The sequence below is a fragment of the Molothrus ater genome, chromosome 9, assembly GCF_012460135.2.
Source record: "Molothrus ater isolate BHLD 08-10-18 breed brown headed cowbird chromosome 9, BPBGC_Mater_1.1, whole genome shotgun sequence".
Classification (NCBI taxonomy): Eukaryota; Metazoa; Chordata; class Aves; order Passeriformes; family Icteridae; genus Molothrus; species Molothrus ater.
This window is the reverse complement of record NC_050486.2, coordinates 2,069,903-2,081,953: the sequence shown is the minus strand read 5'-3', so window position 1 is coordinate 2,081,953 and position 12,051 is coordinate 2,069,903. Positions and strand designations below refer to the sequence as shown.

The 12,051-nt window shown below is 39.3% G+C and overlaps 1 protein-coding gene across 3 annotated transcripts in view; it reads right to left on the bottom strand.

The window, feature by feature from the left end:
- Nucleotides 1-12,051, bottom strand: part of KIFAP3 (kinesin associated protein 3) — a 68,163-nt gene that overhangs the window by 30,006 nt on the left and 26,106 nt on the right. For 2 of the 3 annotated variants that reach the window (XM_036387504.2, XM_036387506.2), the window contains exons 11-17: nucleotides 11,243-11,343; nucleotides 6,872-6,980; nucleotides 5,684-5,796; nucleotides 4,566-4,731; nucleotides 4,222-4,350; nucleotides 3,510-3,608; nucleotides 2,651-2,736 (exon numbers count right to left, since the gene is read on the bottom strand). In XM_036387504.2, coding sequence (XP_036243397.1) covers nucleotides 2,651-2,736; nucleotides 3,510-3,608; nucleotides 4,222-4,350; nucleotides 4,566-4,731; nucleotides 5,684-5,796; nucleotides 6,872-6,980; nucleotides 11,243-11,343 — 803 coding nt within the window. The remainder of the gene's footprint in view (nucleotides 1-2,650; nucleotides 2,737-3,509; nucleotides 3,609-4,221; nucleotides 4,351-4,565; nucleotides 4,732-5,683; nucleotides 5,797-6,871; nucleotides 6,981-11,242; nucleotides 11,344-12,051) is intronic. The other variant, XM_036387505.2, reaches the window with a different exon arrangement.

Sequence of the window (12,051 nt, the reverse complement as noted above, 5' to 3'; positions counted from 1 at the left end):
CTTGGAGTTGCAGTTCTCCAGGCTTCTGAAGCAGGGGAAAAGGGAAATTAATTTGCTTGAGACTCCTATGCCAGCTGCTGATTCCAGGCTTTCAGCTAAGCCCTGAGAGCTGCCCCACTTCAGGGGTACAAGAACACTGAACTGGCTGCTTGCTGCAAAGCCCAGCACATGACTGACACTGAAGCACCCTTAAATCATCAGCTCAGACTTTTTCTGACAAAAGGGGTATCTTGCTTCTCCCAGTGCAAAGCTGAGACTGCCCAGTATATACAGTGCTAAAGCAGCACATCTGTTTCAGTTCATCAGTGGCAGTGTCCAGCCAAGCTATATTAAACAAATCATCACTAGTGTAACGTTTCCATCATTTGTGTGACAATTACTTTACTACAGAAAGCATTTCTCCCCTAAGGCTTATAAGCCATGTGATTTTCTCCAGTGCTATTTCAATCACAGCATATACAGCTCATTGATGAGTGAAAGAAGCATTTGTCTCCCTGAGTAGAAATTATTTTCAAATCTACTCCCCAACATTTATTTCTGATTTCCATCAGAGGACCTATTCCTGTCAGCATGTGTGCAACAAGACTGAGAAGTGAAGGTTTGCTTGTTGTGGATTTAGCACAGATAAGAAGTTCCACCACTCTTGGAGACTGTTCAGACACCTCAGCAGGCACTGCTGGTGTAAAACTGCCCTCCAACCAAACACCTCTGTATTTACAGCCTGCTGTAACATTCCTTTAACACCTACCCACATCTGAGCTTCTGATAACTTACTCTCTTATAATTCCTATCACCACTATTTAGAATACATTGCCTTTTTTTCTTGTGATTTTTTTTGTACTGAGAGACGCAAGTGCAACCAGATTCCAACATGATTGAGAAAGCAATCAATTAATTAATGGTTCTTTTTGTCTTCCAGAAAAGAGAGCACATTATGTTTCCTGTTCCCCTCAGGGGCATGGTGTTTATACAGCTTATAGCCCCAACACCCAGATAATAAAGCCAGAAAACCTTCTTGGAAAAGGAACTCTCCTGACTCACCAGCTAACACCATTCTGAGTGTAGCATTGCTCCACAAGAAAAGAAAAATATCATTTACCACATTATTCAAGCTGCTCTCAGTATGTGTTTGGTATCTCCTCCTCCACCCCCAATAACCAGAGTACCACATCACTTCTTCCCTTTATTCTTCCTCAAGAAAGAAGGAAGGAGTTTCCTTCCTGAAAGCCGTATCCAGTGCTTTTTGCAAGTTGAGGAGCCTTTCCTGTCCATTATCTTAGCACTCCTCACTACTCATGGTGAGCATAAAGATTTCATGTTCATAGGAAGAGAAAAAAGCCAAGTACATGTTATTCAGATGGTAATACTGAATATGAAGCTGTATTTTTGTATGTTTATTCTTCTAGATTCTATAAATTTTGCTTAATAATATTACAACACACTTCACTGTAAAGCTTCCCCATAGGAACAAATCAACATGTGAGTCACTTGGAAATTGCACTGGCCTCAAGGTAAAACAAGTGTTGGATGCACTCAGATTGTGCAGCCTCACCCAGAAGAGAAAAAAAGTCCTTCCACTGTTCCCATTGGAGATATAGAAATAGCTAATTGTGTTAAAGTGAACATGGTGCCCATCATAAATAAGTACTAAGTGCAAATTCATCTGAGTTTAAATCTAATCCTTAATGAGAATCAACAGCAACTCTGCCTCTGGAGCAAATTTTCATTCCATACCTCCATGAAGAAAAGACAGAGCCAGCTAAAAAGAATTCCAGTTCAGAAAATGTTATTTCACTATTAAATTAGAAGACTTTATTAATGAGTATAACAGACGAAGCCAAACTAGACTATATATAGTATTTTGCAGTGTAAGTTAGGCTTACACTGTTCAAACTAGAAGTTCAACTATATTGAACTTTTCAGAGAACAAGCTGCAATACATGTAATTAAACTGAAAAAGGAACAATATAGATGCTGACTTGCTAACTCTTGACTCAGTTAAATTGTTTTTGACTATAAAATTTAATTTTCATGACAACTACTCTACACCCAATAGGATACAGAGTCACTACAATCCTCAACAGCACTTGATAATTCAGTATTCTTTCTTTTTTCCAATTTAGCAGCACAATACAACTGTTCCAAAAGCTGACTGTGATCCATGGATAGCTGGACAAACCAAGTTATGTAGCTAAAGGAAACCTATCCAAAAGGTGAAGACAATATTACAGTGTCTGTTCCCTCAGCAGGGAACAGCCAGCATCAGGATTGCTGCCACATTTTCTTTTTGAAACAAATATTGGCACCAGGCAATGCAGAGAAGCTGAATAAATCTGCTGGGTAACAAGAGCCATTTGTTTGGAGAACTAAGAAATAATGAAAGCTTGGCACACTTATGTAATGTGATTAATTTATAAAAGTCTAAAAGCACTTTTAAAAAGTGTAAAGTTAACTTGTATGAATTTTCAAAGTACACACACACTTCATGATGCACAGCCTAATGATTATCATTGTGCCCTGAAAATTCATCTTTTATCCATATGATTAGAATGTTGCACAAGAAAATTACTTCCAATTTGGAATCTATTCAGGTTTTTTAGCACTGCCTTGTGCAAAGAGGCTCTGGAGGGATGAAGGAAGGCAGACCTACCGCTATGATATCCAGAGTGTTGTCACAGACCTTGCGGATCTCAGCGTTTTTATCGTGCATCAGGTCTATGAGGTATGCTGGAGCTTCTGCACAGCAGCTGTTAAGGAGAAAAACATTTTTCCCCCCTCCCACAACTCTAGGTTCTTCAAATTTCACTAATTTGCAGGAATTTTTCATCTCATGTAGCAAGAAAGCATTTCTCAAATGTTGGTGGCTTTATCGTTCCAGAATTAGCAAGAGATGCAACTTCTTATCTTTAATTTTTTAAAGCTAGCAACCTAGGAGTCCATCCAGAACACAAAGAACAACCACCCAAATGGCTTCTCAGATATTCCACAGAGATTCCATGAAGAAGTGTTCTTTGTATTGCTAGCAATGTAATCACTAATTTGCTATCCCTCCCAGGGCTCGTTCAACCCATTCTGAATGCTTCAATAAAATTCAACATTCAGTTAAGGCCCACAAAATTTCAGACCATGCAACATATTTGTGTAATGGTGCAGTACAAAAAGTTTGTTTATGCTCTACATATGTTCTTCTATGAACTGTGAATTTCATTATGATTTGCAAAACAAATTCAGACAGTAAATCAGATTGGATAGCAACTAATGAGTCAGCTGGATCAGTGATCCCCTCCTACTCCCCTCCCTGCTTCAAAGCAAACTAAGTTTTAACCTTTACTATTAATCTTACAGTCCCTTTCCATGCTTAGGCTGCTTGGGTTTTTTCTTCAGCTGAAATAAACTTTTACAAAGGAACCTCAGAGATCATGAGGTTACTGCAAGAGAAACAGAAGTCAAACACCAGCAGTGGCAAATTAAGTGCTGCAATTCTAGATGTTTAATCTGTAAAAAGATACGTGTTTCCTTGATGATGACATCTCTGGTGGCTTGGTGGAACACCATCTGATAAAATACATAGATGATCTGGCACACAAACTCATCATCTTCCTGCTGAGCTGCAAGGAGAAGAAAAATCCAGCACAATTTCAAATCTCACCAATAGAAGGTTTTGATGGTTAAAGAGTGTGACCATGGTCACAAGGGTTTTCAGGATGAAGAAGAGACGAGAATGTTGACTCCATGATCAGAAGGCTTGATTTATTATTTTATGATATATGTTACATTAAGACTATACTAAAAAGCAATAGAAAGGAAAAGGTTTCTTCAGAAGCTAGCTAAGAATAGACAAGAATGAATAACAGAGATCTGTGTCTCAGACAGAGCAAGAGCCAGCTCTGCCATGAGTGGTCAGGAAATCCCAACACCCACAGGAGACCAATCACGGCTCTACCTGTTGCATTCCACAGCAGCAGATAACCATTGTTTACTTTTGGTTGCTGAAACTGCAGCTTCTCACAAGGAAAAATCCTAAGAAAGGATTTTTCATGAAAGATGTCTGTGACAAAAGAGTTGTGAAGGTGTGGGAAAACCCCAATCTATGGAACGACCACTCAGAATCTGTCACTAACAGAGGAACTGCTGCTCCTTCCTCACACCAACACCAAGCCCTGCCTTGCAAGGGAACAGCAATGCCAATGACAGCTCCTGCTGCCACACTGGCCAATTTACCATTCAGCAGCTCGATGAGGGCAGGGATGATCCCAGATTTAGCCAGCAGAGCAGCACAGGAGTCATCCATGGACACGGTGCCAATCATGATCACCACTTCCAAAACAAGGTCATCCTCAGCAGAACCTGCTAAGGCACAAGGCAGAAGTAGGAAGTATTACCTCTCTCAGGAATCCTTAATCTACTGGCACTTGTGTATTTATCTGCAGATGATGATTCTATTCTTCAGTGTTATGTTGTCCTAAACAACCACAAATTATAAAGGTAAATGGACTCTACTCTGAGCACTCTAAATAATCTTAGTGAGACTCTGCCTTGGAAGCCCAACCCAACATTGTACAGACCTGGTTTTAACTTATCCTTGAGATATGGAACCAGTTTGTATTCCTTCAGCACAAGTTCCCAGTCCAGCTCTGGTAAGGTCAAATTTGCAAGTGTTCCCAGGCATTCAATCACAAATTCTTCTTCTTCTGAATTTGATATTTGAGCTGCTAAATCACCAACATATTCCTGAAGAAAATACAGCAACAAGCATTACAAATGAATAATCTGGGTTTCTGAAGAACTCCCATCTCAGCCAAACTAAAGCTAGTTCTCAAAAGAAAACTAAAGAGACTTTGCTCCTGAAATAAGGACTCATACGGCAGTTTCAATTCCAGTTGATGAATAATCCAAGAAAACATTTCAGCACTCTTCCTCTACATCCTTTCACTTTCAAAGAATGTGGATCTTTCTTTCAATGCTCCAAAAGTAGTTACTACAGCACAGAGTTTCAAAAAGCTCTTAGAAAAAAAGGAAAAGAAGATAGAGAAAACCATCCTGTGGTAGTAACGGAGTTCTTTACCTAAAAATTTTAATAAATAACTATAATATAATATATAAATATTTTCTGAGGACAGGAACAGGGGAATAATGGCTTCTACTTCTTTTATACAGCTTTAAGACAATTTGATATTTGATTCACATTTTAAGAGTATGTTTAAAATCTCCATGATTAGAATGTTGTGTTTTCCTCCTTTCTTTTGAAAGGGTGGCTTTACAGGATCAATATTTAAATATTTAATATTTAAAATACCCACAAATAAGACACACTTAATACAGTGGCAGAAAAAAAAAACCAGCAGATTTTTCTCTCTAGGTCCAAAAGCAGAAATTTAGGATAACTTAATTGTTATGATGTTCACCCCAGCAGCTGGGGCATTTTTGTTTGTTTGCTTGGGTTTGTGTGTTTGTTTTGAAACTTACTGGATAAGGCTTAAGGCCTGTTTTCCCCTTAGTGGGGGATCCAAACTCTGATCTAGCAGCTGAGAAAGCCTTATAAAACAAAACATAAATCACCCCAGGACAGACAAGGAAACCTAAACTGGACACCCTACAAAACAAACCACGGCAGCTCTCCAGAGCCAGACCTTTCCAGAAGGATAAAAAACAGAGATCACATCAGGTAAGACCCAATACTTACAATAAACTGGCTTTTAGTTGGCCCATCATGCTGTGAAATATTTCTGATCATCTTCATTAACAATGGATCCTTAAACTTCAAAGCCCTCTTCATGAGCATTTTCAAACCATTTCCTGAAAAGAAACAAACACTTAGAAAAGTCTCCAAATTAAAAAGAAAAAAGAAAAAAAAGGAAAAAAAAAACCCAAGAAGAAAAACCAGGGAAGTACTGGCTGATCAAAAATCAACATGCACACAAACAAATGCTTTAAGCTGTAAAGTTTAGAAAGAAAAAGTGCACAGCAGTTAGTCCAGGCACAGAGACTGCTCTCCTCATTCCATGGGATAAATATGTTGTTAGGGTTTTAGAAGTTTATTTACCAAAGGTCAATGCATGGGAACAGATCTGAAGTACTTGACCACATAGAACAAATGCCAGTGTTACCATTATGTTTACCCTTGCCTACCTAAAAGGTGCTGCTAGCTTGAGTTTCACCTTCAATATAAAATTGGATCTCCCTGCTCCCCCTTCTATAGAGCTGTGTACAGAATTGAAAAGTGGAATTTCAGGCCACAGAATCTCCTGACAGCAATTGTCCCCTTTGAAGGCCAGTAAGTGACTGCAGCAGTTTTTGGGAAAATGTTGAGCACAAGTGAAAGTTGGAGCTACTGAGTAATATTGTTTCATTTAAAAGTGCTAGTATGAAAATAATGAAACTTTAAAAGCAGTCCAGAATTACTGAAAGAACATCAGAACTATCTAGACCATGAATCAAAATATTAGAGCCCAAAAGAAGCTCAATTATCTTAAAAAAATAATGGAAAGATGCAATTGAAAGACATCTCTGCTATTCATTTGATACTGGCAGGTGAAACACCAGTCAAAGATGGATTTTAGGCATCAGGCAGAATGAAATCCTGATGTCTCCATACAGCCATAGTTTCCCATAGCAATGTTATCAGCTTGTATTTCAGAACTGTGGGCATCTCCTTCAAATGTCATTTCTGCCACCAAGAGCAAACTGTGAGGAGGATGTGGCCATTTGTCTGCAATCATTACCCAAACACATGCATTTTATTTTTTAAAAACACATCTATACATTTATAAATCACTCAAATATACATAATTTACTTATGTTAGTATAATAAAGGAAAAGATACAAAGTGTTGTCATCTCTAAAGCCCCCAGCAAACCCTCAGTCCAGTTACCTTCACAGATAAGCTGCACATTTCTTTTGTTGGCAGCAAGGTTAATACAGAAAGAAATAAGTTCCAGGTCAACTCTCTCATCAGGACATTCAAAAAGCATCTTCATTAGCTGCCAAGAAACACAAGCACACTTGGGTCATTAATCTTTCAAAAACATTAGAAAAGCAGTGTTATGATATCAACTGCAGTACCTTTTTTAAAAATCAGTGTTCAGCATTTCTGCAAGAACAGTGAAAGTTACAAAGGTCAGGGGCATGACATGTAGAGTTCCATTATTTAGGGATAACAATCCTTTAAAGTGCCAAAAATGGCAATCACTCATCACCTTAAATTAACTTGGCTTAGTTACATTTTATTGCTACCACTGAAATTTTTGTTTGACTGGTTTTTAGTATTTGTGAATGGATAAATTTGTTTTGAAAGCTTAGGTGACTTTAATATGGTGAAAAAAACAACCCCACAACTTAATTCCACATAAAGTCAGATTAATACCTATTAGCTTAATAAAATTATGACTCTAAACAGGTATTTAAGTGCAAAATAATTCTACTACTATTTTGCTGTGAGTTACTCCATCAATAGGTATTTTAGCTGTGTCTGCAGCACTGTTCTTTCTCTTTACAGCTGCCAGTATCAGCTAGAGCTGAATTGCCACATCCCACGGACTGCTCAGCAGTAATCCCATTCTTCTGTAACATTCATGTAAGTAGACAATCACCTACAATCCTGTTCAAACTGCTCAGCAAATGCCAGGGAATTGCCAAGGCTGCTACCCCATGGATTGCCATCATTTCCCACACCTGGCCCTGCACTGTCCATTACATCACAGGCTGCCTATCCTGGCTCATTTGGTTCAACAGCAACATTGAAATGGCATTTGGAATATATGAACATGACTGAAATAAACCCATTTCTTCTCCCTCTGGTTGCAATCCTGGCAGACAAACCCTGCACAACTTCAGGGCTGGGGGACATCACCCTGTTTGCTGCTAAAACCCACTCAGTTCACCAGACATGGTTAGATTCTAATGCAAAGCAGTGTGATGACAAGACTGAGATTACTGGAAGAAGAAACAACTAAGCCTAAAGATAAGCAGGACATGAGGTACAAAAACTGCAGCTCAGAAAGCGATGGGAGGACAAGAAAGCAACAAATCATTAAATTTCATGATTAACTAATCATTAAATATTTGTGTGCTTGCCCCCTGGTGGAAAGACAAGTTTGTGATGCATTAAAAGCTAGAGAAAGTAGGTGAAGAATCCATTTAAACAGGAGAAAATAAACAATAGGATTGCAGGAATTCTCTCCAAATTATTTTACTCCAGCCATTCTGTATGTTTACCTATTAGCAGATATCAGGCTCTCATTCCAAAGAGAACCAAAACCCCAAAATAAAAACTACATTACAACATGGCTATTTATGACTTTCCTGAGATTTTCATGTACTCATTTAAAAGCTATCATTGATTTCTTCCTCCTTTTCTTAAAAAGGTAGAATCAGATTTCTCTAGGTTGTTTTAAGAACTTATAAAATCCCTGGTTTATTAAATCCTTAAGCCTGACAGTCACATAAGAGGGAATTAACAGAGAAGAAAATTGCCATTTAACAAGTAGAACACGAGCATTCAAAAATCACCCCCTGCAACTCTTCTGTTACAAAACCTTTAAAAACAGATTTTTAAAACCCTTCAAATAATTTGAAGGGAAGCATTCTCATTACTTACACAATACAAAATCTGTGGAAATTAAATGTTTAACAAGATGGGATTACACTGTTAATTACTGAACTACTTCTCTATAAAAGAAAAAATATATCCAGTTTCAATTAAAGCCGTTCAAATTTTAAAATAATAGTTTCATACGAGTTCCATGTTTCCCATTATGTCTTCATTTAATTTGATTGCTTCTTGTGCCACTTCAAAAGGAAGAGTAATTGCTGCCAAATAGGAAATATTAAAATTAAATTTGTTCTGCTTTTACTATGTCCATTGTCATCTTTTACTGATTTAACAGGAAGGCAGTAAAAAGGCTGCAGCATGTGCAATGAAGAGGCAGTAGTGTTCAATCAGACAAGTCCCATATTGAGTATCAGATACCACAGACCAGCACTGAAATCACTGTGTCTAGACTCTCTGGCACCTGCCTTCACTTATTTACCAGTGACCAGAGGCCAACCCCCACAGCTCTGTGTTCACATACACCTCTGTCCAACCCCCTCCCCAAGGCCAGCTCCAACATCTTTGAATGATTATGCCAGAACTGCATGCCTCAGGAATCTCTCCTGAGCGGTTACTCCCGACTCTGCTGTTTGAAGTGATGCTCTGCTTTCTGAACTTCAGCAGATAATGGCGGACAGGAGCAAAGGGGGCTGTCAAGAGAGGACGTTTACCAGCATTAAGCTGAAAAGAAGCTTAGAGATCAAAGAGGGCCCAAACAGGACAAGCGTGGTGGAAAACATGTGGGCAGCTTTGGAGAACCTTGCACACCGCTCTGCGGTAAAATATTAAATATCACCATGACATCACTGCCTAACCATGCCCTTTGATTGGCCAGGTTATTACCAATAAAGGCTTTTATAAGCATCTGGATGGCATTTGCACCTATTTAAACAAAACACGCATTGCTGAGGTCTAAACAAGAATGAACTGTTAATGCTCACTTTTAACTGTTACTGGAGTAGCACTCCCTAACTCCTGCAATCCACGAGCCAGCCCCGGGCAAGCCCTTCAGGCAGCCACAATCACACAGGGGCTGCTTTCTCCAAGCACTTGCTAGACTGCTAAACATTAATTAGTATTTGTTAATGAACGCCTTTCCTCAAAGAGACAAACCCACACGAGGGTGTATAGCATTCTGAAAAGAGGTAACACTGGAACATAGAACACTGAAAGGAGATTTTGGGTTTCTCTGGTAGAATTAGATAGCAGTGAGTCCATTTAAAACAGTCATTGTCTTTTCCTGATGCCTTACCCACTTCCTAATGCTTTCTGCTACCTGTCTTCCTTGATAACCATGCTAATTTTGAACATTGATTAGTAAAATTTAAGCTCTGGTTGCTCAGCTTCTTTTTGAACAGTGTGCAGATGTGACCTGTGAAGCATCAATAGCCAGTTATACTTTCCACCTTGGTTGTTTACTTCACTAAAGCCCAGTGAAGGCAGCAGAATTGCTGCTCCACCAGTCTCTGGAGACAGCTCTGCAAGGACAGGGGGTCCAGGAGTCACACCAAGATCCCCTGAAAGCACATCACAAGCAAGTCCTAAGACACCAGTGCAGGAGTTTGAGTTTGGCTGGTAACTGCCAGAACAAAACAGGTGCCTTACATCACACAAATGCCTTAAAAAGTAATTCCTTCTTGTAGTTGAAAAGACAGCAGGATGTTTACAAGACCACTTTGTAACATATATTAGTTATTCCCACCAGTTCTCCCCTCTCTATTACCCAAAATCATCTTGCATGTGGAAAAACTTCACTGATTTTGCCATAAGGTAATGAGCAGAAACATTTTGATAACTTTTCCATGACAACTTTCCATTCTGGAAGTGTTTGATGTTAAAAACCTATTTGGCAGGAAAGAAGATACCATGGTGCAATTCTGAAAAAGCTACCAAAGAGCTTTTACACTTGGGTAACACAGGCTTTCTCAACTCCAGCCTCACCAGGGCTGAGAAAAAGGTCAGTGAGAGAGGACTTGGTACTTGAGAAAAAGAACAAACTAAAACCAACAAGAAACAAAACACATGCACACAAAAAACCAAACATACCCACAAACCCCCAAGCCCCATGATATTGTGTCTGCTTGAGTCAATGAGTTAAGTAACAAAATGCAGGCTGAAAGAACAGTGAAGAGCCTTCCACAGCCATCCAGTCTCCCTTGCTGTACATGCCTGCAGTTGGAAAAGGAATTGTCATGTAGGAATGTAACCCTCCTTGGCTGGTTTCCAGTTCATATCCTGCAATACTGGAGACACTGACATTTTGATACCCAATGGGATCAGGCAAGAATGCCTTCTAAAACTGTAAAGGAAATACTTTCCACTACATTCCCTAAGGAGCTGCTCTGCACAAGCTTTAATCTCTCTGAAGCATTCCCAATCTTCTGTAGGAATCCTTCGGGTCACCTGTAATTTCAGGAGTTCATTAGTGCAGCTCAAGTGTCAGCAACAGTGACAGAGCTCGGTCACCTCTGCTTTTGCAGGGCACCGTGAAATCCCAGAGAACATTCCCTGCCTGAGGAGGAGGTGCCTGAGTGCCAAGCAGCTCCGTGGCTGTTCCCTTTGTCACCTGCGGGTGTCAGTGCGAGCTCTGCCATGAGCGAGGGAGGCACTCGGAGCACGAGGGAAGATGGATCTGATGGGCTCATCACGTACCTGAGGGATACAGTCTGTGTATGCAAACATCGATTTAAAGCAATCGTCCATGCTGATGTGATACAGAATGCAAATCGCGACTTTTTTGTTATTTTCGTTTCCTAGAAGGAGAAAAAAAAAATATTACTCTGAGAATTTTTAGCTGTTGTTTAATACTCAAAAGAGGAAAATGAAAAGCAGAACAATCCTAACTAATAGAGGGAAAATTTAAATCAGAAATGACACCTTAATGAAAGGGTCCTGGCCTGGCCTAGCCAAATGAACCACATATTAGTGCATATTAGAGGGAACCAGGGCAATGGTAAATACTCCTTCCTCTTCCCAGCGCCTCAAAACACTCCTTAACTCCACTTTACAAGGTACTTATTTTGTGAAAGGAATGCTTAATAATGACTGGCCATGCAGAGAAAGGCTTAATCAGTTTCCAGCTAGAAAATAAGGATTTAGCTGTGGATATTCCTATTGAAATTAATAAAGAATGCACCAGTGGCAGAGAGAAAAATAAGAACTACAACTAAGAAGAGGTGGTAGAGAGAAAAATAAGAACTACCACTAAGAGTGAAGGAATCCACTGCCTTTCAAGCAAATACTGGTTGTTTTACTCTCCTAAATAGCAATAGAATCCCATTGGTGCCTTTTGTGTTTCATACATATCAAAAACTACATCAGAGTATGTTCACAGTGATATTTACTAAAGAGAAAGATTCCTAGGGAAAACTGGAGCAGTTACTGTGAGTGGGGTATGAAGTATTTAACTGAAAGGTTCTATAAAATCATCTTACACAAACATACAAATGTTTAAGAACAAC